We start from the raw sequence: 26,660 nt of genomic DNA on the forward strand, positions 1-26,660 counted from the left end.
TTGAACACTGCTGACTCTGAAACAGCTATTTATGGGACATACTGAGCAAACACACTCTTTGTTTCGTTCTCTCCAGATTTTAAAATCTTCACAAAAATTGGGCTACCACTTCTTGGAATAGAGAATTCAGTAAGAAGGATTACTGTCCCCAGAGAGCTTACACTCTTGGCAGCATCAAAAGAAGCTGAAACTTAGTTTACAACAGGTGGCAAAAATGGGCAGAGGAGACTTTGTTAGCCACTGGGACTTCTTTGCTCTTTATGAAGGAAAATTATCTTGTGCCAAACTGCTTGAGGGTACCAGCTGTGGGGCATCATGCCAGCTTGTGTTTGCTTGTGTTTCTTGCTATCTGCCCTTTGAAGCAGATGGAGAAACAGATCTGGGTAAAAGGCACCAGAATAACAGAGATGGCTAATTAATTCAGGGAAGGGATGGGGAATAGGTATGTGCATGGCAGTCCCTCTTCTGAACAAACAGTGCAGTCTAGGGTAAGATAGCAAGAGGGATTTCTTCCTAGTTATTCATACTGGAGAACTGCTTGCATTGAATCCAGAATATTTTCACCTTTCCTTTTGCAAGCCTTTTGAACTCAGCTTGCATCTGTGTGCTTTCATCCTCCTATCGAAAAGGGTTTTGAGCTACAACATGTATAGCTCTCTGCAAGTGTACATTGGTTAGTTCAGTCTGTCATGTAGGATAGATGGTACTGGGGAGAAAGGCATGAGAAGATGCAAGAAGATTAATGTTATTGATGAAGCTAGTATGTGTTACTGTATCGACACGATGGAGTTTGGATTTGGTTTTCTGATGGTCTCATCTTTTTAAAAATAAGTTTCTACCCCTTATAATTAAAAAGAGAAGTTGTAAGTGAACAGAGGTATATGCTATTGGCTCAAGAAATGAAATAATATATACAGTGTTGAGGATTCTTTGCCATTCAGTTTCCCATGAGATCTAGACATCTGTTTCAAATCCCATCAAAACCCATTTATTGAAGTTAGAATAAAGTATATAAATAACTTGTTCTGATAATAGAGTTTGAGTTTAGGATAGATGTCAGATAGTTTGGGCAATATAATGGATAGTGGTTCATCTTTTTCTTTGTATGATACATACAAATGTAGAAATCCTATTGTCTCTCATCTCCTAGCCTTAAAACCTGACCTATGTTTATTAAATTTGCTAAACTCTTTCTGTATATTACTAGAAAAACACCAAGAGCAGCATCCCTGCTGACAGGTTATACTAGCTCATTGACCAAGTGTCTTGATTAATAAACTCTGCTGCTTCTAACTAGTCACTCCATTTATTGATTAGCTGCATAATCAACAGTGGTTCTTTCTAATTTGTTTTAAAATCAACCATTTCTCCAATTGAACTATTGATTTACTGTATTATAGAATCATCACTAAATTATAGTAGGTTTCCTCCTCATTCTTTCAAGATGTGCTCTGCTGGTGTATTTCATTAATTCTGTTTTAGTCTTCTTTCTTTCCCCCAATCAACATTGACTTATTTGCCAGTAAAATAGCCTTTCAGCTAGATGCAGCAGTTGGTTGAGTTCCATCCAACCACCTACATGCTCTCCATGAACAGTCATGACCTTAATCTAAGCTCCATGATCCTTATTTTTGTCCTGTTCTCTCTGTCTCTTCTTTTTTCCCTCATGTCAAAATTCCAATTTCACAAAGCACTTTTTTTCTCTTTTCTTCCCTTCTTGGTTCTTTGCCCCCATTTGACACTCCATTGTCCAAAAATCTCTGCCTCTGAAACTTTAACCCTCTTATTTTTCTCTTTCTTTTATTAGGCCTATATCCCCTTCTTTCACCTGCTGCTCTTTTGTTTTCCCTTTAGCTAAGTCCACATCCATTTCTAACCCATAGTTCCCTTAATGGAACCATTTCTCTTTTTGCTATTCTTTTTAGAATGTATCATCATAGGAAACAAAAACCTCAATTCTTATGTCCATAACCTGTTCAACGTTTTGGGTCCCTGCATCTTTGCAATTTTAATAGCAATGTGATACCACCTTTTGACTAATGCCTTTACAGTTACTATCACAAAATTCTATGTTCCTAACTTTTTTGCTTTAAATGATCCTCAGAACACCACTGGGGCTCTTTCTTTGTTACAGTTAGTCTTTTAATTCATGTGATACCTGGTTCTATATTTCTTCCTCATCACCCCAGCACCTAATCTTTCCTTGACTCCAGGTTTACTTTTTCTTTCCAGAATCTCCACCATTCATCCTCCATGCTTTGAACCATGCTTCAGACTGGTTCAGCATTATCTACATTTACTGACTGGTAGAGGCCCTGGAGGGTTTCAGACAGTTCTTTCTCAGGCCAGCTCTATCTGGGGACAGAGGATAGAACCTCTTTTGAATGTAAATCATGTGCTCTACCACTGAGCTATGGCTCTTCAACAAGCTTTATGTTTCTAGTATTCAGAACACAGTCAAAGGCCAATTGCCAAAAGGATCACTTCCTTAATTGGATATCTGCATCTTTTATCTGTATTGTGCTGGTTGATCTGACTTTTGTGGAGCTTAGAAAGGGAGTATGCATCTCTGGAAATCCAATAACTTGTGCAAGATCTTTTGTAGCCTAATTTAGACAGGATGGTTGCTGCTTGTCATTCTGCAATATGAAATAGCCAACTTGGACAAGGAAAGCAGTTACCTTTTCAGTCGGAAGAGCAGCAGCTTCTGAAATCTGAAAGCTTTATTTTATAGTTGAATTAGTGAACTAGCCACAGAAGTAACCAAGAACCTGTTCACTTTCTAGTTCCTCCTCACTGAGGTACTAGCCATATTTTGGTGTAAGTAATTTTTTGACAGTAGTAATGTGTTCTACCTTCTTTGATATATCAGGAGTTCATCTGAAATACTCTTCTTACTAGAAAGGTAAGTAAGAAAGTGGTAACTATGCCAAAAATTATAGGCTGGTTGCTGTGACGATAAAAAAAATACATTACATGATATTCTAAGCTTTGGTTTATTTGCAAAAAATTTTTAGCAATGAAACAAGATTTCAGCTAGGAGAAAATAAGCCATGCTAAAGAGAAGCATTGGAGACAGTTGGAAATAATTTTACCACTGAACCTTGTGCTTTGTTAGCTATCATTACAAAGTCCCTGGCCTTCAACATTCTGAATTATTCCATCTGGCTTAATTGTGTTTACTGATTGGAATCAGCTTTCCCAAGAACATATGTATGGAACTTTTCTTGCTCTTGATACATTAGACCAGAAGCATGGAACCTTGTTCAGCCCACAGGCTGAATCCAGTTTTGGCAGCTCTCCTGGTAGTTGCATTCCAGTGCTGCTGCATGGGGCCAAAAGCAAAGAGGTAGGATTACAGTACCAGTATGTTTTAGCTTAAAGCTCTTTCTGTAGTAGCTAAGCCTTAAGAGAGGCATTTCAGTCTCTTAGAGACTGTAAAATCATGTAAAAGCTAGAACAATGCCAAACAGTTGATGGTCAGAGGAAAGAAGGTAGGCTAGAAGGAGTGTGTAGAACCAAAAGAAGGGGGCACATCCCTCTGAGGAACCAAGTGGACCGATTTTGACCCCAACCCAAACTTTTATCACCTGTGCTGTAGACCAAGTGTCTACAATCTTTTTGATCCTGTGGCTACATTTGAAATTTTGAGAACCTCTCCGAGGGGCCACCACTAAATGCCTGCCATGGAGAGACTACCTGGTCACAAATGTCATTGTTTCACAGGTTAAATTGGCAATATTGAGGAAAAATGCACATCCTAGATAGGCAAAATGCACACATACTCCATAGGAGTGCCCCCCCCACACACAGTTCAATCACCCCTAGGTTATTTCTTTCAGCTGTTTAGTTCTCAGTGGCTCTCATTTAATTCAGTATGACAAAGTAAGCAAGTTACTGTCAGCAAGACAGTTGGAGGAATGACCAAGACTGTCCCCATGCCCAAGAAAATTAAAACACTTCAGAGGGATTTAGCTCCCCTCAAATGTTGTTTCTGAATATACACCTTTAACTTCTCTAGTATGACCTTATTTTGAGAAAGTAACCCTCTGTCTTAAAGGCAGTGAACATGATCAAGATTTAGTCATGGGTAGAGCAGAGCTATTAAAATCAATGGAAATTAATTTAGTTATGACTTACCTGTTGCATTGATTGCAGTAGGTCTACTTTAAACATAGATACATTCGGAGCTAACCCATATTGTGGTGCAGGGAAAAGTTGTCCCTGACTTCTACTGGAAGAAAGACTCCACAGAGAAGCTCTGAGCACCAAAACACATACTGATTTTACATCTCACAGTCTCTTGAACTCTGCTCCAACCATCCTCTTATAATAGTGGCAAGCATTTTTAGTTATACTTTCCTTGCACTTTTCATTGTATAAATTGCTTTAAATTCCAGTGTTATGTATACATTTATACATTATGACTTGATTTCCTTGAGAATATTTTACCTTGTATCTTTATAACTCATGTTAACTTCTTAAACTGAGTTATGAATATTCTGATGGAAAAGAAAATAGATACATATTTTTTTGGAAAATCTTAAAAGTATTGAATAATTAGTTTCAAAATAAGTCATGCTGTCCCAGTGCCTCCATCATTTTAAACATTCCTCTTTTAAACATTTTCCACCAGATCCTAAAACAGTGAGCATCTTCTTACTGATTTTTAATGCTTTGATACTTGTGTGCTTTGGTGATGCTGACTTGAATCTTCAGCTAAAAAGTTACTATAGGAGTAAACTTATTTTATACTGTCAGGTGTTACAATGTGATAATATATTGTTAGGTACTAGAAAAATACTGCATAAATAGTAATACTGACACTGAACAGTTCTCCCATTAACAGTACCTTTTTGCCTTTCAGTAGAAGCTGGATGATTTTTCAAAAGCCAAATAGTTTCTATTTGACAAGTAGTAAACTTTTTATTGCCTCTAAATGCTATGCTTGTTTAGGAGCCTTATCAACTACAGTACTAAAAATAAACATATGTCTTGGCAAATGCTAGAGTCTGCAAATGAAAACAATGGTGAGTTTGAAGCAATAACCTCTATACTCTCCAGGATAATTGTGCTTACAAGAATAAGAAGAAAGCCAGCTGGCCTCTGAGTTAGGAAATGCCCATAGCTTTTGGGGGAATTTCTTGAAACATTATTACCTTCCTCAGAAGGACCACCTTACTTGTAGAGAACATAGCCTGGCTTTAATGTTGAAAGACTCAACATCAGAATTGACACTTTCTGTAGATCTCCCTAGCATACACTTTGTCCTCCATTTCTGGCACACATCCCTGGTAAATCGTCCTTAATTTTTTCCTATGTTATTTTAAGATATTTTTAAAAAAGTGATTCTAATTTATGTTTATGTGTAGCTGATTTATGTAAATGTGCATTTCCCTTCTATCCATTTCCACAAATCAAAGATACATAATCTATTGTAGATTACTATGGGTACCCTGACCACCCACAGACACTGCTACCAAATCTCCCCCTCCCTGATTTCTTCATAGGTATGCTGTTGCTATTAGCTATAGACAAGGATCTAGGAACATGTCTGGGTATTTGAATAACTGCTGTGGACACCAAAGTGGATCATCCCTTTGGCATCTACCTAGTGTATCTGTGGATCATGTTGTTACGTGCTGTCAAGTAATCTCTGATTTAAGGCTGCAGTGTGAATGAATGCTCTCCAGAGTGTTCTGTCCTTCATAGCCCTGCTAAGTTCTTACAAATTCAACATTGTGGCTTCTTTTACGGAATGTCTTATTTGGTCTTCCCCTTCTTCTGCATTCAGCATTAACTAGCATGAATGTCTTCTCCCCTTAGTCTGACCTTTCTCATGGTATGCCAAAACTATGACAGCTTCATTTCTTCTTCATGGTCTCTGTGCAATCACACATATTGGCTTTCCCGCAGAAAGCAAGGCCTCGATCAGAGAAAACTTCCAAAGCTCAGTGCCATGGAGTGGGCAGGAGCCCGACCCACACTAGCATGAATGTCTTACCTTTCTCATGGCATGCCAAAACTATAACAGCTTCAGTTACATAATTTTTGCTTTCAGGAAAAGTGCTGGCTTTATTTGATTTTGGACTGACTTATTTGTTATCAGTCCATCCAAGATATTTGCAAACCTCTCCTCCAGCATCATATTTCAAATGCATTTTTTTTCTTCCTGACAGCTTTCTTTACTGTCTAGTTTTCACATTGTAGGAATGCAATAATGTATATGATCTTGCCCTGGGACCTCAGTGAAACTTCCTTATACTTGAAGATCTTTCCTAGTTGTTTCCTTTTTGCCCCTCCAAGTCTCTTGTCTTCTAATTTCTTGACTGCAGTCTCCATTTGAATTGATTACTGAGCCAAAGTATACACAAGCTCTTATTTCTTTTCTGTTGATATTACAGTTGTGTAATTTTTCTGTAGCCATGATCTTTGTTAATGTCCAGCCACAGACCTTCTTTTGCACTTTCATCAGGAGTTGTTGTTGCCTTCTGCCATAGTATCATCTGCATAGCTAAATTATTGATATATCTTCCTCTACTTTCCACTCCTTTCTCTGATCCTAATCCAACTTTCCTTACAATATATTCTGTGTACAGTTTGAACAGATAAAATAGGGAGATAAAATAGACTCTTTTCTGACACCTTTGCTCGTAGGAAGCCATTGTATTTCTCCATGCTATGTCCTAACAGTAGCTTTTTGTTCATGCTACAGGTTACACATCAAGATAATCAAATACTGAGGCATTTCGTTCAGGGCCATCCATAGCTTCACATGATCCACTCAGTCAAAGGCTTTGCTGTAGTATGCAAAGGATAGACTTGCTTTTGAAATTCTTCAGTGTGTTCCAGTAGCCAATATTATATTTGAAATATGCCTCCTCCTCTTCAGAATCCAACTTGAACATCAGACATTTTTTATTCCATATAAGGTAAAAATCTTTCCTTCAGCACGTTATCGCTTTGCTTGCAGAGAAAATCAGCACGATCACCCTATAGCCCCTTTTATGGGGACTGGAGTGTATTGAATATTTCCAGTGTGTAGACCATTGTTTTGTTTTCCATGTATGTTGGTAAATATTTGTTAGGATTTGAATCAATTCAGTCTCCGCAGCATTGAATAGTTCTGTCAGTACCCTGTCTATTCCAGGTTTTTTCAGAGCAGTATTCACTTCCCCTTCTAACATTACAGGTTCTTTCTCATAGGATTTCTCTTCAAATGAATATATCATCTTTGTATCTCTTTTGTATAGTTTTTTATATATTCTTTCTACCTTCTCCTTATATTATCCTGGTCATATAGTATGTTGTTTGTCTTTTAGCATTCATAATTTAGGTCTGAATTTCCCTTTGTTTTCTTGGATCTTCCAGAATAGGTCTTTTGCTTGTCTTCTTTTTTGTTCTCTTCTATTTCTTTGCACTGGTCATTGAAATAATTCCTCTTGTCTCTACGTGATAGTAAAGATTCTGACCCTATTTCTGTCTCCTTTTTCTCTTGCTTGTTGCCAGACCTTAGCAATTGTGAGTGTTTCTTCTGTCATTCATCAAGGTTCTTCTGTCTTTATGCTTCAGAAATTACCTTTGTGCATTATTCCCTAATCACATCTCTGGTATCAGTCCACAGTTCTTCTACTTCATGGTCAGTTGCCTTCAGTGATGTAAATCTGTTCTTTATATGGACTTTTAATTCCTCAGGAATGTTATTTAAGTTCTCTTTTGGCACTGTGCTTCTATTAGTGATTGTCTTACTCTGATTTTTCATATTAATAGTTCATGGTCAGTATCACAATCTCCTGCTGGTCTCGTTTTGGCAGTCAGAATACAGCTTCTCAATCTTTCACTTCCAGCGATGTAGTATATTTGATTTCTGTGCTGGCTATCTGATGATGTCAATTTGTACACTTTACTGGTTACCGGAAGTATGTGTTTGCAATAAACAGTTGGCTTCACAGAATTCTGAGAGTCATTTTCTTGCTTCGTTTCTGACTTTTATGTTAAATTCTTCCACAACATTGGGTTCTGCTTTCTTTCCTATAGGTTCCAGTCACCTATAATAATTGGCATGTCTTGTTTTGTTATCAGTTTCTTCTTCAGCATCTATTTTTGGAGCATGGACTTAAATGATGGTTAGACTGATAGATTTTCTGAGAATTCTGATATGATTTGGTTGGACTTTGCATTATAGCCCCTTCCTGTCTGTCCCATGTCTACCTTAGTATTAGAGCCACTCTATTTCTTATGAGTTTGTCATTTCCAAAGTAAAACATGTTGTATTTGACTGAAAATGTCTCATTCCAAGCGTGTTTAGTTTGCTCACAGCATGTACTGCAATGTTTCCTGCTTTATAGTATCCAGATTGCCTTAATTCATACTTAACACACTCCATGTTCCAGTTATATGTTTTGTGCAGTATCAGATTTTCCTTTCACCACTGTGCATGTCAACCACAAGAATTCCTTTTATTTTTGCTCTAGTTCTATCATTAGGAAGAGTGCTATCATGCTTGCCCTTTGCTCTTTCCCAATAACTGGTTGAGGGTCTTCCAATCTGGGAGTGTCATCTTCTGTCACTATCTCTTGTTTAATTTTGGACTGTTTCATCATAGGGTTTTCAAAGTAAGAAAATTCAGAAGTGGTTTATCATTGCCTTCTTCTGTTTTGTACTAGCCAGAGTTAACAGGATCATCACTATCATTGTCTGTGTAAGATCCTCTGCCGATGTTACTTTCAACTATTGCTGCTGCCCTTCAGGAGTTTCTCTGCCCCCATCACCATTAGAGATAACCATTCTCTTCTGCTGATGTGACCATTCCTCCTGAAGAAGGTGGGTACAACAGTGTCTGGTGGCTCACCTTTGACCATTCTGCCTCAGATGACTAATGAGGGAGTCTGACCTTTTGGTGGCATTGCTTGCAGCTTCTCTGACATTCTCAGACCCCCATATCATATTAAGTCCAAGAGCACTCTATGGATCTTAGGCTGTGTCCTATTTAGAAAAAAAATGTGTTTTGTCTCTGTTGAGCATCACTATTTCTTCAATAAAGCATTGTCTAATTTAGCTAACTGCTGGCAAGGCATGTGACTAATACTCCTTTTAAACATCTGTTTTGGTAATAATGTCCAGTAGTTGCTTCTTCTTCAATCATTAGTAATTTGTACATATTCCATACAAATTCATATAGACCCACAGGCACCACACTGGGGATTCCTAACTACAATTTTTTTTTTCCAAGTGAGGATAAAGTTAACAGTATGAGGAAGAGATTACTGTGTGTGTATGAACATATGAGGATGTATGCCTTAGCTAGCATCACATTCCACCCTTTAGGGCATAGTGATTGTGCACCTCCACATCAGTGGATAGAGCACATACCAGGTGCTGCAAAGTTTTCAGCAATGCCAAAGATTGTGCAAGGATGTTTTTATGTCTTTAGGCTGTGATATAGGGTATGCCTAGATGTCTCTGTTTTGCATGTGATTGGAGGATTGGGACAGCAAGCTGACCCTTGGAATAAGTTGGTATGTGGGCAGATCGTGACCTTTTAGCATGTGACATGATTAGCTACATTTTCTGCTTTTCTTCTTGGTGCAATTTTGTCTGCTTAAGCTACCTGGAAGTTGGAGTGCTAGGAGAATTAATCCAGTCTTGGTTTTAATAATTGGATTCAGGCAGACTTCCCTGCAAAACTCATAAATTTTCCTCTTTTAAATCTTTGTTTTGTTTTGTTTGTTATTGATGAACAACCCATGAAGAGGACCCATGGTTTGTTGTTGGGTTGCGAACTTGGGATTGTTTGTGGTTAACAAATCATGCTTTGTTACAGGGTACAGGATATAGACAACACAATAACCCATGATTCGGGACAATTCATACTGAACTATATTTGGCCTTCAAGTGTGAGTTATTTTGTATCTGAACCTAGCCATTGTATTATCTGGGGTGCTTCCATATTGATGACATCCAGCACTACTGATCATTGCTATTCAGCTTTAAGCTACATGCAGAATTTCAATTAACTTGCCACATTTCTTGGTTCATGGTGCTACACACACACACACAGACACAGTGTGATAGACATGGAAGTGGGGAGAGGATAATTCTGAAAATGTTATTTAAAATAAACATTTAATTCATGCTAAAAAGCAGAAGGAGGTATTCATCTTGGCTAAAAATTGGCTAAAGTGTTTTAGCAGTGATTTAAATGATCAACCAAAAATAGGGGATAATAATCATAGTGCTAAAATGACACCAGTTAGAAAGGAAGTCTCTGTGTTTTTATGTTATGCTTTTAAAATTTGTGTTAAAAAGTATGCTATGTAAGCAGCATTGTGCAAGTATTTCAATGATTTAAGTGTTTTCTGAGTGTGTGAGCAGAGCAAACAGCTAATGTGAAAGGATCCCACATTCCTGGTCAGTAGGAGAGGCATCTAATCCTAAAGTTTGTACTCAGTGTTGTATATGATTAACTTGTACCCTATGATTTGTTTCCTGGTTAACATCAAACATTGCTAATGGCACCTACGTAATGATGAACTGTGGTTCATATTGGTGGAAAGGGCCTTGAGAGGGAAGATGTGATTCTACAACCTGATTCTGGATCTCCTAAGGTCCAGGAAGCATTATGTCTGCACTGGCTGAAGATAAACTTCTGTAGCAGGAGCATGGGATTTTTTGAATATTCATACTAGAATATTTTGTTGCTGAAAAGAATATATTTTTCTTCTCTTATTTGCTCTTGAAAGGGTTTTTGGAGGATCATTACAAGTGTCATGGATTGGAGAGTGCCTCTGAAATTTCTACTGGCAAGCACAAAAAAGTGCCAGTACTGCCATATCTTAACAGCGCTCAGTCACTGAGCTGCAATTTAAAATTGTATCTCAGGTATCAGGCAGTCACATGTCTACTCCAAGTCATAAGTAATGTGCATGTTTATAAGTAAGCAGGGCAAATCTTTGCTTGTATACTCAGATGAAAGCAGGACAAGTCACAGCAGCCTCTGCCTCAAGCCCACTGCTGCATTGAGCAAGGAGAAGCTGCTTCTCTAAGCCCTGAGAAAAGAAGTGTTTTTCAGTGTTTAAAATTGAAAAGCTCTTATCTCCAGTCAAATGCTGCTTGGAGGTAAGAACTCTGACCTGCTGGAATTGTGGGCAGGACCTGGGAAAGAAGTTAGTAGGTGAATCAGCCGGATTGTGAAGCAACATTGGATGCAGCACTGCTGGCTTTTTAGGTTTTAACCAAAGTAGCCAATGGATTTATGTGGGGCATGAGTTGTACACCCCTGATCTATGCTGACCGGCAGCAGCTCTCCAGGATTTCAGATAGGGTTACCCCCAAGCCCTGCCTGGAGATGCCAGGGATTTCTCTTTAAAGCTATCTGAGAAACTATTGTGCTGCAGTTGCTGCTGCTGAATCAGAGCTTACAAGAGTATAGTGTTAAAAACTTCTGTATTTGTTATAATCTGGATAATACTAAAGTTATAAGAGATGGAGGAATCAGAGAACACGCATTCCCAGAAAAAGCACTGGATATTTCACCAAAAAAATGATTGTGGATATTTTTTCCAAGTTTGTTGCTATGGTGGTAGATTGAGACTCCTAAACTCACTCTATTGCTATCATTCCTGGAAGCTGTTAATAAACAGGAATGGCAATGAGAAAGGGGGAATCATTTCATTCAGCAAGAAGGCAAAGGAGAGGCAGGTTGTCAGAAGATATGAGGTAGATATGAGCAGGTAACTTAAAAAACTGATTCCAATACTTGAGTCAACAGTTCTTGTGGTATTTGCTCTTTTAACCATGGCCACTTTTGTATTGCGGAACTGTGCAGTGCCAGTGCCATCTCTGGTTTTATTGGGGAATGTGCCTCCTGTGCCTTCTGGATACAGAGCACCAAGCATGTTGAGCAGGATGCTGGCAGAGCTGTGATCAACAAAGGCTATTTGGGGACATTAGCAGACGTCTGTGTCACATAATGCCGCTGACATTTATTTTGGAGCAAAGAAACTAATCCTCCTTTCCACCCCTTCATAGCATTTTCACAAAGAATTTCACCCCCACCCCCCACCACTCAGACATGTACTCCATACAAGCCATAATATATGTCAAGCAACACAGCTGCTGGGCGGGCAGGGTGTGGGCGTTCATTAAAACGGCCAGCTGTTCTTTCAGTTCAAAGTCCATTCCCTACACAACTGTTTGGAGCCTTTTTCGTTGATACTTTGTAGTTCCAGTATATGCCAGCATTCGTTCCTACTCCACTTGTTCTTCTGCTCAGCTGACACCTGTAGGCATGGAAAATGGTGCTACTCATCAAGCATTTTATAAATTTATTTTTATTCTACTTTTGAACAAAATGAAAAGGAAAGGGGGAGAAAAATACAGACACAAAGATTTGAATGTATCAATTATAAATAAGCTTAAACAAACACAGGCCAAACATCCAGTTATCTTCTGATTCAGCAGTGATATCTATATATCATCCCAAATGTGGAAAGCTTCATTAGGGCCCCAATCTATGGCATTTTGGGAGGTGAGCATTTATCCTTCCAGTGTTGTAATTTGAATTATTTAGCTATCAAATGTTTGCAGAAAATTCGTTTACATTGACCGTGCGCTAACTCATCCACATGTTGCATCTCTTAAAAGGCTGGGTTGTCCCTAGAATTAAAGGACTGAATCAGGACAAGCAGTAACGGAAGCGACTATGTATATGTATATTCTGATAGACTGATACTGTCATGTTAAGGGGAAACTTTCTACTGTGGCAGATCCCTTAACTAGCTGCTGGAAACTCCCTTGCTTGAAGCTGCATTGCTGAGGACCTTAGTAAGGACCTTAGTAAGAGTAGCACTTGTTTTCCAGGGAACTACCAAAAGAAAATTTGAGACCCTGTGCCAGATTGATCACTAGGGCAAACACATTTTTAAAGCTGAAGTGCAGAGTGAAATATTATTAGGGGGTGTATTGTCAAGCTAGTGTGTTGGTGCTAGTCGCGAAGTCATGTCCAACCCATCACGACCCCATGGACAACATTCCTCCAGGCCTTCCTGTGCAGAAGCTCACACCAACTGCTTCAGTGACTCCATCTAGCCACCTCATCCTCTGCCGTCCCCTTCTTCTTTTGTCATCAGTCGTTCCCAGCATTAGGCTCTTCTCCAGTGAGTCCTTCCGTCTCATTAGGTGGCCAAAGTATTTGAGTTTCATCTTCAGTATCTGGCCTTCTGAAGAGCAGTCAGGGTTGATGTCCTCTAAGACTGACTGGTTTGATCGTCTTGCAGTCCAAGGGACTTGCAGGAATCTTCTCCAGCAGTAGAGAGATAGTAATTTTGAAAGTGTAGAGGTAAGCATTCCAAGTTTTCACTCATGTTTATTCTTGTTTATTAAATGTTGATGCTACCATATCCCAGAGATTTGGGGCATTTGCCATCTGAAAACAAAATTCCAAAGCAAAAATGAAATACATCATTTTTAATGCTTTATATTTTATATAGGATGGGCTAAAACATATAAGACAAATTCAAGAGAGAATAGATAAACAATACTGTACAGCAATAAGTGTTTGAGGTGCAGTATAAATAGAAAATAATATTAAACATCCCCCGCAAAGCATCCAATAAAAATCTTCCCTCCCAGTATGCCTAAATATACCTCATCCCCCTGATAAAACACTAGCATGTAAGAGAAAACTACACCTCAATATACTCCCTAATGTGGTTATTTTCAGGAATTGAATGAGAATCTGAAGAGAATGGGAAGAGAGGAGAGGAAGGCCCTTGTAAACTTGCAAGCTGTGATGGTGTAGATATTGCAGCTGTTTTGCTTTTGTGTGTGTGTGTGTGTGTTTGTGTGCTTGAACTGAACAGTGATCATATTTGTAGTAGCAGTGGTTTGGCAGTAATCCCAATAGCAAGAAGGCAGAAAGCAGGTCATCTTGGGAAGGGGTAAAAATGCATTTCCTAGTAAAAATTATCACTTGGCACAGATTTGGAAATTACAAGAGAGGATATTGCCCAACTAGTTTGCCGACCAGAGGATTCTGCCAAGCTTTTCACTTGCTTTGGGACTGCTGTTTTGATGCTGGAGAGGCCTGTTCTTGCTGGCCTATTAGGATCCCTGTATGAAGAACTCCATAGGTATCTTGATCCTAAAAGCAGAAAATGCATCCTGACAACAGTTGGCGAAAGAAGAACCAGCTAGCTGAAGAATGACTGCAGCGGAAAACAGGAGAAAGGATTTTATTTATTTATTTATTCATTCATTCATTCATTCATTCATTCATTCCTTTGTCAGAGGAATTTATCTGCTTGTTCTTTGGGATATGGATAAATAGAACAGTTGGGGTATTTCCCCAATCATGGTTAAAGAAATGGTTTCTTTGTATGCTGTTCTGTTTTAATTGAAAAACAAGTATAAATGGGGGGAAGGACAGAATTGAGAGAGAGCAAGAATAACTGTGTGCTGCAAGGTTAGCCGTCTGTGAAAACATTTACAAATCCTTGACCTGGCTTCATGCATGTTTTACAACCTGCCAAATTTACAGGCTTGATTCTTACCTTGTAGTAACAATAATGCAGTACCATCAGGTTTCATCTTGCCAAAGTCTCTGGTTGTGGACTCTTTTTTCTGATGCCATTATCAGTGATCTTCTAACTAGATCGCTTAGGACTGACCCTTCTACTTGGAAATTGTATGCTGTAGCATTTAACCTTTGTCCCTAGCCTCACCCAACCTGGCTTGAAATTGTGTAATTTCTAGAAAAACCAGAAGTGAATGTGGAAACTGGCATTAATGATATCTTCCTCCTGATAATTTAATATGGATTTAAATTGTCAGCTTTTACAATTATTTGGCCCACTTGCCATGTATTATATGTTCTTTCTCAAACAGATCCCACAGTATTTTGTATTGGTGCTCAAAGCAGGGGTTGTAGAATTCAGCACAATGGGATATGGATCTGCTTCTGCAGAATAGTTCATTGATCTGTGGAGCACTCTCAATCTCTTGCAATTTATTATCTGTTTTATCTCAGAGCCTGAAAGCTCTTGCCCCTTTTCACAAGATGCTCAGCCATTTATAAATTTGGTCTCCTGGTGTCTGAAAATGATAAAGAATAGAGAATTGGACAATATGTCTTGGCATGCATTCCAAGGATGGGAACATCTCCCTGGAATACTGAAAGACCACCTTTTGGGAATTGCTGATCAAGAGAGTGATCTTGAAAAACTGTCCAGAGATATAAGTATTGGTTGTAACATAATGGGAGAGTGAGAAAAGTTTTTCAATGTTCCATTTTTTATCTCCTTTAGGAGCGCAAACTGTGTGCACATCCCAGACTGGAGATCTACAAAGGCAGCCAAATCTATTTTATATGCCCCCTTGCTCGTCAAGGGGATTTCTACGTGCCTGAAATGAAAGAATTGGAGAAGAAAAGCAGAGTAGCAGCAGCAGATGCTGAAGATGCTCAAACAGATATCACAGGTACCCGTGAATCAGAAGGTGCATGCTGCTATGAAATACCAAATGAAATCAGTTCTTCTCAGTGCTAATAGCATAGCATCGTTCTTGTTAGGGTAAACAGTCCACATGGTAATATACATGGGCCTGCCTTCATGCCATTGGTTCATCTAACTCAGTGTCGTTCTAAATAGAAATGGCCAAGGTTTTTCTCACCTCTACCTCCTCAGATCCTATTTAACCAGGTGTTCCAGGATGGAAGGTACTTGATACGCTCCACATTTCTTCCCATTGTTAGCTGTAACAAGAATGTTTTATACAGAAGGATGGCATTTGCATTGCCCCAAATACTATTTTGAGACTATTGTCCCTTCCCATTTATTTGACCCAGCGATCCCTTTATGGGGTTAGAGACTGTAACAAGGTTATCTAACTATCTTAAGGCTATTAGAAGTTGTTAAAAATTGTGGGTGCTGGTTACAACCTTGCCATGGTACAGCTCCCTAAGGTAACAAAATACCCATTTGTTTACTTCTGAAGTAGGCTCAAAGGGCTTCGTTATTCTTCAGTTTAGTGCTGTTCAAGCATATGCGATGTTGATCTGTGAGTGCTTGCATCACCTTTATGTCTTACAACTCCTCTTTTAAACTGTTGGCAAATTATGAATAAATACTGTGTTTTGACTTCAATGTTATTCCAAGACCTAAAGGATATTCTTGGATTTGTTTGTGTTACTTTTATCTTTCTCATGTTAATTGGTGTTGTACTTGTTTGCCACCTGCATAGATTGTTTGCGAGGCAGGGCAGGGGGTGGATTTCAATTGTACTTAATAGGAAAGAGTATAGAATCGTAGAAAAATGTGCAGTTATGCAAAAAATAATTACAACAAACGGAGAAATTGAAGCACATGTTTTCACCTTTTGTGCCAAAAAGAGGAAAAGGAAGACAAAGTGATGCTAGCTTAATCAGTAGAAAGCCATTGTGATGGCTAACTCTCATGTCCATTTTTACATTATTAGTTTCATGCTAGGCTTTGAATATCCTGTTTGTCCCTCTTCAAAGCGCTACAGGTGTATGTATGTATGTCTGTATTGTATTTGTATCCTACCTTTTTTCTTACAAGGAACCCAAGGCAGCTTATATAATTCTCCTTTCATCGATTTTATTCTCACAACAGCCCTGTAATCTAGGTTAGGTTGAGAATCAGGGACTGGTCCAAAGTTACCCAGTGAGCTTCATGACTAACTGGCTAGAACACAGGCCTTCCTTGTGCAAGTCCAGCACTCTAAGCACTGCACCACATTGTCTGCAATACAAATGTTTCTGTTGCAGCAGCTCAATTCAGTTAATCTTTTATTTTGTTTTTTAATAAAACCATTAAAAGGCATTTGTGGAGGCAAATCTCCAGTGACCCAATCCTCTGTCCTACAGGACAGTTGGCTTAGCTGTGGAACGCACGTTTTGCACACGAAACCTCCCAGATTCAGTCCCTGGTATCACCTGGTAGGACCTTGAAAGACTTCTGTCTGAAACCCTGGAGAGCCACTGCTAATTAGTGCAGACAGTATTGAGGTAGATGGGCCAATGGTCTGACTTGGTTTATGACAGCTTTCTCATTCCTGCATACTTTTTCCCCCTGCTGGTTCTCCTTGAGGGCAACTTTAATTGAATTTTGTATCTCATGACCCCTCCCAGTGTGCAGCACCTCTGAGAAGAAACATCCTTGCTTCTAAGGCTCTTGACTAAAATCAGATTTTAGATGTTTTGATAGCACTGTTCTTTTAAATTATTGTTTGTGTATCTTATTTGGAATTTTGAATAACTTTTAGTAGCATTTTGACAGTGATAGTTATCACATGATGACGGTTAAGAAAGGTTTGTATATATATGAAATGAGTGATTGTAATCTTGATAGAAGCATGGAATCAATGCTATCTGCATTTTCCCTGATATTTCTGTTGTAGTATCACAGACTGCTAGTTACTGTGATCTGCCCACATGTTCACATCTTGTGAGACAAAAATATATGTAGCTTGCAACTGCTATTTATAAGTATCGTATGCATTACATATGGCATATAAATTTGCTGTCATCTAAACGACCATGAATTTCCATTTAATCTGTCTTAAGCCATAAATGTAGTAAAATGCATGCACTAGCTCAACACAGCAACAATGTTCATATATTACCTTCATAACAGTGGATAATTGTACAATATCTGGAGAGCAGGGCCCTGAAAAGATACTAGCTACTAAGCACCTACTGCTTGGACTCCCACTGAGCCATTTTGCCTGAGAGAAGGAGGGGTGCTGGCTACATGAGATAAGTCTTCCCCATCCCGTTTTTGCTTTCTGCAGTTCATGTAGGCAGTGAACATCAGTTACCAGCTATCTGATGTTTATTCAGTGGTTATGCATATGGGTCGACACTGACTTACATGGGGAGCAGAGACCAAGATGCTGAAGTGTCATGGTGTAGTACAGCTGAAAACTCATCTGAGAGGAATATCTCTGCCTTGTAAATGTTTTTTTATTGAAGTAACATTGAACTAGCTACTTAATTTTTTCTGAGCATTTCATATTAGGTAAGTGATCATTAAAAATGGCCATAATATGTAGACCTATTCGGCTTGCTGGCTGAACCCTATTTGTAACATAAAGCCATAATTTTTTACTGCTCTATCTCTAAAAAGAGAGGCTTGCCCAGCTATACATGGTATGAAACTTCAGATCTGTGCCTTAACAGTTCATTCTCAGTACCAGAAGACAATTTGTAAAGAATATTTAGGTACCACTGATTTTCCTAATTAGAGTTTCCACCCTTCCTTAACTTGAGGCAGAAACTAGAGCATTTTCTTTTAGTGCTAAGACTCTGCCTACCGATATGCAAACCATCCATCCTGCTTTTCCTGTTCAGAAAGCTAGCATTGACCCACATGAAGGCCTAAGGAGTTTCCCATGCAGCTGTTGACCATGATCACATCTCCTGAACTTCAGCAATGCAATAAGCAACAGTTATCTCCAAACTATTCACAGATTTAAAAGGGAAGCACCATTCGGCATCTCAGCCCTTGCACTACTGATTAGTCACATGGCTATTTATACACATCTGGAATTCAGGAGAAGAGCTTCCATTTCAGAGAGTGTAACTTCAAGGCAGCTTCAGCCCTAGCAATACTTATTTTAGAAATGTAGTGCTGGTATCTGTACTTGTCAATCTGACATGTTTCAGCATTATGAATATGAATTAAAAAGAATAAATAAAATATTCATCCCTCCTGATTCTCTAACCATCTTGTTGTTCTATGTATTAAGGCTCCATGCATCCTTGTGGTGAATTTTCATTCTGATCACTAGTCTGAAACCAGGAGTTACTTGTGAATTGAACAGGAAGCTTTTTCTTCTTGTTGTTTTTATATATTAGGGTGCTTTTGTGAGAGCTTCAGAAAAGGTTCCTCTTGAGTAATGACTTTTTCAAAGCACAGGCTGGAGGGTTCAGCTTCTTAGTATTTCAGAAACTCACAGCACCAATATATTCATTTTGGATTGATTTTTATCCTCTTTCTTTGTGGCTGGCTGTCATGGAAGTAGGGGAAGCTACTATAATCTGGTTTGATTGTCTATAATTGCATAGGTTGCAGGTCTGGTCATTCAGCCTATGATATCAAATGTTTTGGGATGAATGTTTATCTGAAAGTATGTGTGTTGAGATTGAGCTTTTGGAACACATTACACCTGCGCTCCCTCGCTGGAACATATTCCATTTCTTGATATTTTTTGTAATCATTTGCAAAAAGGAGTGAGCTGTTTGCAAGAGGTCTGGTGTCTATGCAGCAGTAGAATACATCCCCTGGGCCAGTACTACTTCACATTGGCATATACATTCAAATATGTACATTCTGGTGAAAATATATTATGCAAAGGAATGACATCTTCATTTAAATGCACCTCTGAAGGCAGGAGCTATGGGTCTGCACTAAATTCCTTTCTTTGGGATGCTTATGAGAATGTACACTCAGTGCAAGGGTGCATCAGGCCAGTTGCTTTGGCATCAAGGAAGCCTTCTTTCTTCTCTCCTCCATGTTCTGTCCAGGAATAACAGATCAGTGGCACCACGTTTATAAAGTCCACGTTATACAGTCCATGAAATGCTGGAAGATCAAGAGTTTCAAGAGCCTTTTTGTAACTCCTTAATGGCAACTCATTGGGATCCAAACAGCTGCTTTATGCATACCCACTGGGATAGGTGACCTTTTCTTTGAACCGCCACAATATCACAAATTGCGTTTGAAAATCCTTCAGCTTAAAAAAATGACTTGCCATAAGGTACGAGGGCATGTTATTTGCGAATCATAAGACCAAAGCCCCTATGGACACAGAGAATTAGGTTTGATATTCTTTGAGTCCCAGTAGGTTGATTTGAGATAAACTAAACCATTCATGAGTCATAACAGCTGGGGACAGATCCACACATATAACAAAGAGAATGTGTTTGCTACCCCCTTTGTAGGGCTGTTCGTGTGAGGATTGGATTCCTATGGTTTTTGTGTTCTGTTGCCTCACTTACCTCATGCAGGAGGAATTTGATTATGATGTTTTTTCTTCCAGGATGGAAATTACTGATTCAGTTTCTTAGCAAATATAAAGTGATATATTACTCACCACAGTGTTGTAGTGTTTGTAAACGCTTTAAAAGCTTTACAGAGTTACTAGTAGGCCAAGGTGTATTGAACACATGACATAATGATAGACTTTAGCAGAATGTTTATTTATTGTTTATTCATTCATAACACTTGTGCACCAATTATTTGCGTAGAGCCCATCAAGATAGAGCACAAAAATTTAAAACAATAAAAACTCACTGCCTATAAGAATGTGTTACTGCTTAGCAGTTGAAATCCTCAGCATTCTAGAAATAACATTATAAGAGAATGTACTTTTCAATCTTCTCTTCTGTACAAGGGAAAACAAAACCATGATTGGGGACTTTATTAGAATGGTTTTTTGTTATACTTAGTTTGATTTAAAAACCATCTTCATCCTTAATAATACTTTGCCCTAATATAGCACCTTTCCTTTGAGGTTTCCTGAGCTCTTCACAAACAACTATATTAAAAATTCCCAGGTCTGTCTGAATTAATGATTTCATTTTATGAATTTCCCTGCAGAAGCCTCTGCTATTTCCCCTGCTGACTTGTGATGCAGCTGATGTCATTCAAAAGCTAGGAACCTGTAGATGTGCCATGAAATAGTTTGCATTTTTGAAGATGAGCAGTGATCCTGTGACCTTGAAAGAAACACCACATCTGCTTAGATAGCTAATCTGTTTTCCTTCCTTTCAGCCCATTCCTTAGAGGTATTAGGTGCTTTCTACTTCTACTGTAGGCAGTGACTACTTATGACACATGACAGCTTGAATAGGAGTAGAGTGAATACTGAATCCATGTACACATGCACACACAGACATGCAGAAGAGATTCACACTGACCTGAGTCCCACAATCTCTGTAGCCCAGTGGGTCTACTGGAAGAAATTGAGGACAACTAGATAGTGCCTATGTAATTGGGAATGGGTGCCTTTATACTGCTGTAAATGATGAAGGTCACTTGAAAGACAGTGGTGGTTTAGAAGGAGCCAAAATTCTTCTGGGGCTTGTGTCAATCATAATTAATTTTGTTTTGCACTTAATTGTCATGTAATGCTCAAGCATCAGTATGGGCCCTAAGAGAAATCCCTGTGCCTTTGCTCTCAGCAGGATTATTATTTTTTGTTATGGGAATGAGTTAAAAGTCTAAGTAAACAATAGTAGCCTCTTGAATTAGGGAATGAATTACATTTCTTGGAATGACAAGAGGTGGTCTCTCTACCAATAAGTTTATATTGTTTCTGAGATGCAGATAAATCTCACAATTGTGCCTGCTATCTGAACTCACTGAGGGGGCATCCATTTTCACAGACAGGCCTCATTCCCCAGCAGTACAGATTTAGGGAAAGTTATTTCTGAAAGAAAGACATTAATGTAATTTCTGTAATGGTACAGTAATATTTAGGGCAGTTCTTTGTGGTCTCTGAGCATCACACATATGGGCTCTGCACCTGTGTGGAATCTGTTACCAGAAAGATTCAATAGCTTAAAGTGTTTGGCAGGAGCTCCTCTGCCATCCTGACATCCATATAAAAGGGAGGAGAACTCACCTTTCTTCTTTGACCTCTCTCCCCCTCCCATCTTCTCCTTTCTTCTTACTCTTCCATAAACTTAGTATCTTGTTCTATATACCAAAATTTTTCTCTGCCTCACTAGCTTCAAGGATAAGCTGATGGCATCTGAGCTAGCAATGACTGAGCAAGAAAGCGATCTTGGGGTAGTAGTGGATAGTTTGATGAGAATGTCAGCCCAGCGTGCAGCTGTTGTGAAGATGGCAAGCTCTATGCTAAGCATAATTAGGAATGGAATAAAAAATAGAACTGCCAGGCCCTTACTCCTGTTATAGAAATCTCTGGTGCAACCACACTTGGAATATTGCATTCTTTTCTGGCTGCCTTACCTGAAAAAGGACCTTATTGAATTGGAAAAAGTACAGAAAAGGGCAATAAAAAGTTATCAGAGGGCTGGAGCAATTCCTCTATAAGGAACAGCTATAACGATTGGGAATGTTCAGCTTAGAAAAGGGAAAGTAAGGAGAGACATGATAGGTATTTAAAGTAATGCATACTGTGGGAGACATTTTCCTCCTTCTCCCTAACACTTGAACCCAGGGTCATCCCATGAAGCTGATTGGTGGGAGGTTTAAGGCAGACAAAAGGAAGTACTTCTTTACACAATGTATAGTTAAAACTAAGGAATTTGCTGCCACAGGAAGTGGTGATGGCTGCCAATCTGGATGACTTTGAAAGGGGATTGGACGGATTCATGAGGGAGGAGGCTCTCAGTGGCTACTAGCCTTGCTGGCAATTCCTTTAGCAGAGGTGGCTTGCCTGCATTACACCAGTTGCTAAGGAACTTGGACAGGTGGAAGTCATGCACCATTCTGCCTGAGTGATCCTGTGAGCAATTTGCCACCATGTGTACTGAGTACTGGACTAGATGGTGCATTGGTCTGATCTAGTATGGCTTTCCTTATGTTCTTAGCTTTTTTCCTCAAGAAACTGTTCCTCTTTGACTTACCTGCCAACCCCACTAAAAATCCTCTTTGTGTTACTATCTACTATACTATTTTATAACTTTTTCATCTATTTTTTTCTTCATCTTTCTTCTACTTCCCTTGCTAATTGATTGCATTGAAGGAACTGTTCAGGAAGTGCATGAAGTGCAGAGATAAACTGCTTCCAACAGCCGAGCACTTGCTTTGCTTGCTCGGCTTGGGTTAGAGGCATATGTTCAACCAGTGCCCCCACTAAGCAGGCCTTCAGGCATCAAGTTGACTGCTTACATGCTGTGCTCTACAATAAGGCTCTCCTTGTGATGGATGCCCCAAGTTCTCTTGCCCATCCACTGCTGCCTCCACAGTCTTACAGAGGTTCACGCCTTCAGCCACTGCCACTGCTCCACCACCATCTCTGTCTCCAGACTGGTCTCTGAAACCTGAAAAGTCAGGAAAGTTGGTCAAAGCAATGGATTCTTTTTTCACCAAAACCAAGGGGCGCCAAGCAGATTCTCATCAGGTATCAAGTGTCCATGAGGATGCTGCTTGAATCCATCTTGGTCTCAGTGTTTGAGGGGAAGATCCATGATATGCCACCTTCCTGTCTCCTTCCAATGGCTATGGTTTTGAGAGTGCCAGTTGTACCATTGTCTGTCTGATATCTACAAGATCTGCTTGAAACCAGCAATTGAAGGGATTGCTCTCAGTCCCCCATGTCCTCCACATATGACTCTTGGTATGGGCCAGTCTGCCAACCAGACATGTACAGGGGATAGGAACATTTTGTCAAGCTGCCACCACTTTTTTGCTGCCACTGACTCCACCAAGACCTCAGGTAACTTCTTCTCCACTGCAGCTTCATGATCCCACTGGAGCTTCCCACTTCCACCTATGTACTACCATGCAATCCAGCTCTCCTGCACCTGCACTCTCCAATCCATCATCACTGACAGACACTGAGGATTGCGAGTCCAATGCTGAGACCCTCCCCATTGATCAAACCCAGCTACTCTTCAGTTGCAGCTGTGAAAGCTGGGGATTCTGCCTCACTATCAGTGGACATGGGTCATTTTGCAGAACAAGTGCAGCAGATGGTCCATGCCATCAATACTGCTTCCCAGCTGCAACTGAAGGTGTTGGCCCTCATCTTCAACATCATTCAGACTGAGGAATTGACACCAGTTGCCATTTCCTTCCTGCCAAACTCTTCTGCAAATAGTCCAACAGTCTTGGAAGACGCTGTCTAGGATGGCCCCAATGCTGGAACAATTGGAGAAAATGTACCAAGTGAGCAAGAAGAACATGACTGTCCTATTTCAGCACCCCGAGCTGAACTTGGTGGTCACTGAGTCAGCACGCGGAAGGTCATGTCAGCAACACTTCACACCCTCTGGCAACAAAGGACACTGCTTGGATGCTCTTGGAAGGTGCATCTATGCCTTGACAGCTCTGGGTCTGAAAGTGTTGAACTATCAGGTGAGCCTGGTGAGGAGCAAACTGTTCTTGTGGGAGAAGCTGGCTTCCCTATACGACTACCTGTCTGAGCAGCAGCAGGATCTTGCCATGGTGTTCCAGAGTGAAGCGGTGTTCCTCTCCAGGGTGCAGATCAACACCGCCATGCACCAGGCAGACTGTGGAGCAAAAACTATGATGAGTGTGGTGGTTCTGAGGAGACACACCTGGATGGGTCTCCCATACAAGGCCCATTCCCATATTGAGGGCTTGCCTGACAATGGGGACAGGCTCTTCAATGCAAAGATTGACGAGCTGATGGACACTATATATAAGGCACGGACCATGGCAAGAAAGATGGTTTTTTTCCTAGCACCCATCTTGCAAACCACATACATAGTTTGGTTCAGGGCTGATGTTGACCTTCTCCCAAACACAGCCTAACAGAGCATCCTACCACTGCTATTTCAAAGGCAGAAAGTCTCTCTCCCTCTCTTCTGTCACAGACATGAGTGCTCTGACCGGGATGGAAACAGGAGGCATTGATAAATGTACTTTATTTCAGGCATAGACCAGTAAGGACCAGAAGGCATTGACTTGACTTAAGGGCTGACCCCTTGCCTGCTTCCCCATCTGTTTTTGTTAATTTCAAGGCCTGTCTCTCTCTCTGCTTCACTGCCTGGCAGGCAATTACTTTGGACACCTGGGTACTGTCAATTATACAAAGGGGTTACTGGCTGGAATTCAACACCCTCCTGCCTTTGGTACCATGTTTGGAAAATCCCCCTCACCATCATTCATGAAAGAAATTCACTCTCTCCCATTGAAGAGAGCAATTGCACTGATTACCACTCAGTCTGCTCACTGTGGGTTCTTCTCATGCTACTTTACAGTACAGTACAGTGGGATGGAGGGCTTCAGCCAATCCTGAACCTACAGGACCTTAATTATTTTATTTCACCTAAATGGTTACATTGCAAGGCATTTTCCCTCTACTCCAACAAGAGGACTGGTTTACATCTGTCAGCCTCAAAGATACTATTGTTACATCTTGATAGCACCTTCCTACAGACACTGGGAGGGAGATGTTCCAGTTTTCTGTTCTACCCATTGGACTTTCCTGCCGGTGACATGTGGCCATAATTTTCCAGATTCAGCAGCTTTTCAGACTCATGGTGGTGACTGTCTCAGTAGTTCCTTTGGCCAGGCTCCAGGTGGACCGCTTCAGATGTAGTTAGTGCATACATTCCACCATGTGGTCCACTATGTGTGCATAAATTCCACCATCCAAGGAAGCAGCTCTGGATACCTACTGCTGCCAGCCTTGCTGGGTGGACTCAGATCTGTCGAAGAGATGCTGTTCCTTAGTCCCACACCCATGTTCACAGAGATGACAGATGCCTTCCTGTTCAGATGGGGAACACACTTTGGCTCATTGTGAATGCAGGGTATGTGGAGCAAGGCCAAGGCCTGAAACCATATAAACTATCTCAAGCTACTTGCAGTAAAGAGGGCTTTTGTGGCATTCCAGACTTTCTTGATCAATCACCTGGTACAGATTGTCACAGATGATACCACGTTGGCATTCTACGTCAACAAACAGGGAGGTATGCAATCTGTTCTGCTCACACGGTTAGCCATTTGAATCTGGGACTGGTATTGCAGCCGGCATATCACCTTGACTGCTGTTCATTTTGCCAGTACTGATTGACATCCTAGCAAACTTCTTGAGCAGGAGAAGTCTTAATATCCATGAGTGGCAGGTGGACTCAGAGACACTGAACATGAACTGTGATCACCCACTGGTGACCAAGGCAGCCTTGGTTTGATTAGATTCAACATACGTCAGGCAGGAACTACACCTGGCTCGCATGATCTCTCAGAATCAAGGGAAGATTCCCCACCCAGACATCAGCACCCTCGGTCTGACAGCATGGCGAATCTGCCCCTCTTTGTGCTGAACTGAATACCATTCTGGAGATTGCTTTGAAACCAGCAACAAGAAAGTTGTATACGGAGAAGAGGAAGGCTTTCTGTCTCTGAATACCATTCTGGAGGTGGCTTTGAAACCAGCAACAAGAAAGTTGTATACAGAGAAGAGGAAGGCTTTCTGTCTCTGCCAGCTCTCAAGGCTTCAATCCTTGCAACTGCCCAATTGAGCGGATATTTCTCTACCTGGTCACATTGCTCCAGCACAGATTCAAATCATCAGAGTTCCTCTAGCTGCCATCTGCTCCTTCCATGGCATGATCCAGGGCTCGTTGATTTTCTCACACCCGATGAGTAAGTACTTCCTGAAAGGACTAAAGAACACTCTCCCACCTACTCAATTGCTAACCCCAGCTTGGAGTTTGTCAGTGGTTTTGCAAGCTCTACATTTGAGCCTGTAGCTGCAATCAACTTTCACCTTTTGTCATGGAAAGTGGCCTTTCTGCTGGTGATCACATCTGCTCATCATTCCAGTGAACTCTGTGCCCAGTGCACAGATCATCTAACTTGTCTTTCATTGCAGCAAAGTGGTGCTATGTCCAGATCCTTCTTTCCTCCATCATCCACCCCAGTGGAAACTACAGTGCACAACAGTGCACTGGCATTCTACCGCTCCAGCACTGA

General features: G+C 40.3%; 1 protein-coding gene across 2 annotated transcripts in view; it reads left to right on the plus strand.

Annotated features, from left to right (window-relative positions):
• TEX264 (testis expressed 264, ER-phagy receptor) overlaps positions 1 to 26,660 on the plus strand; it is a 176,008-nt gene that overhangs the window by 107,254 nt on the left and 42,094 nt on the right. For both annotated transcript variants that reach the window (XM_044451177.1, XM_044451178.1), the window contains one exon: positions 15,306 to 15,477. In XM_044451177.1, coding sequence (XP_044307112.1) covers positions 15,306 to 15,477 — 172 coding nt within the window. The remainder of the gene's footprint in view (positions 1 to 15,305; positions 15,478 to 26,660) is intronic.

Source organism: Varanus komodoensis, unplaced genomic scaffold, assembly GCF_004798865.1.
Source record: "Varanus komodoensis strain SLA01 unplaced genomic scaffold, ASM479886v1 scaffold6_2, whole genome shotgun sequence".
NCBI classification, from domain to species: domain Eukaryota; kingdom Metazoa; phylum Chordata; class Lepidosauria; order Squamata; family Varanidae; genus Varanus; species Varanus komodoensis.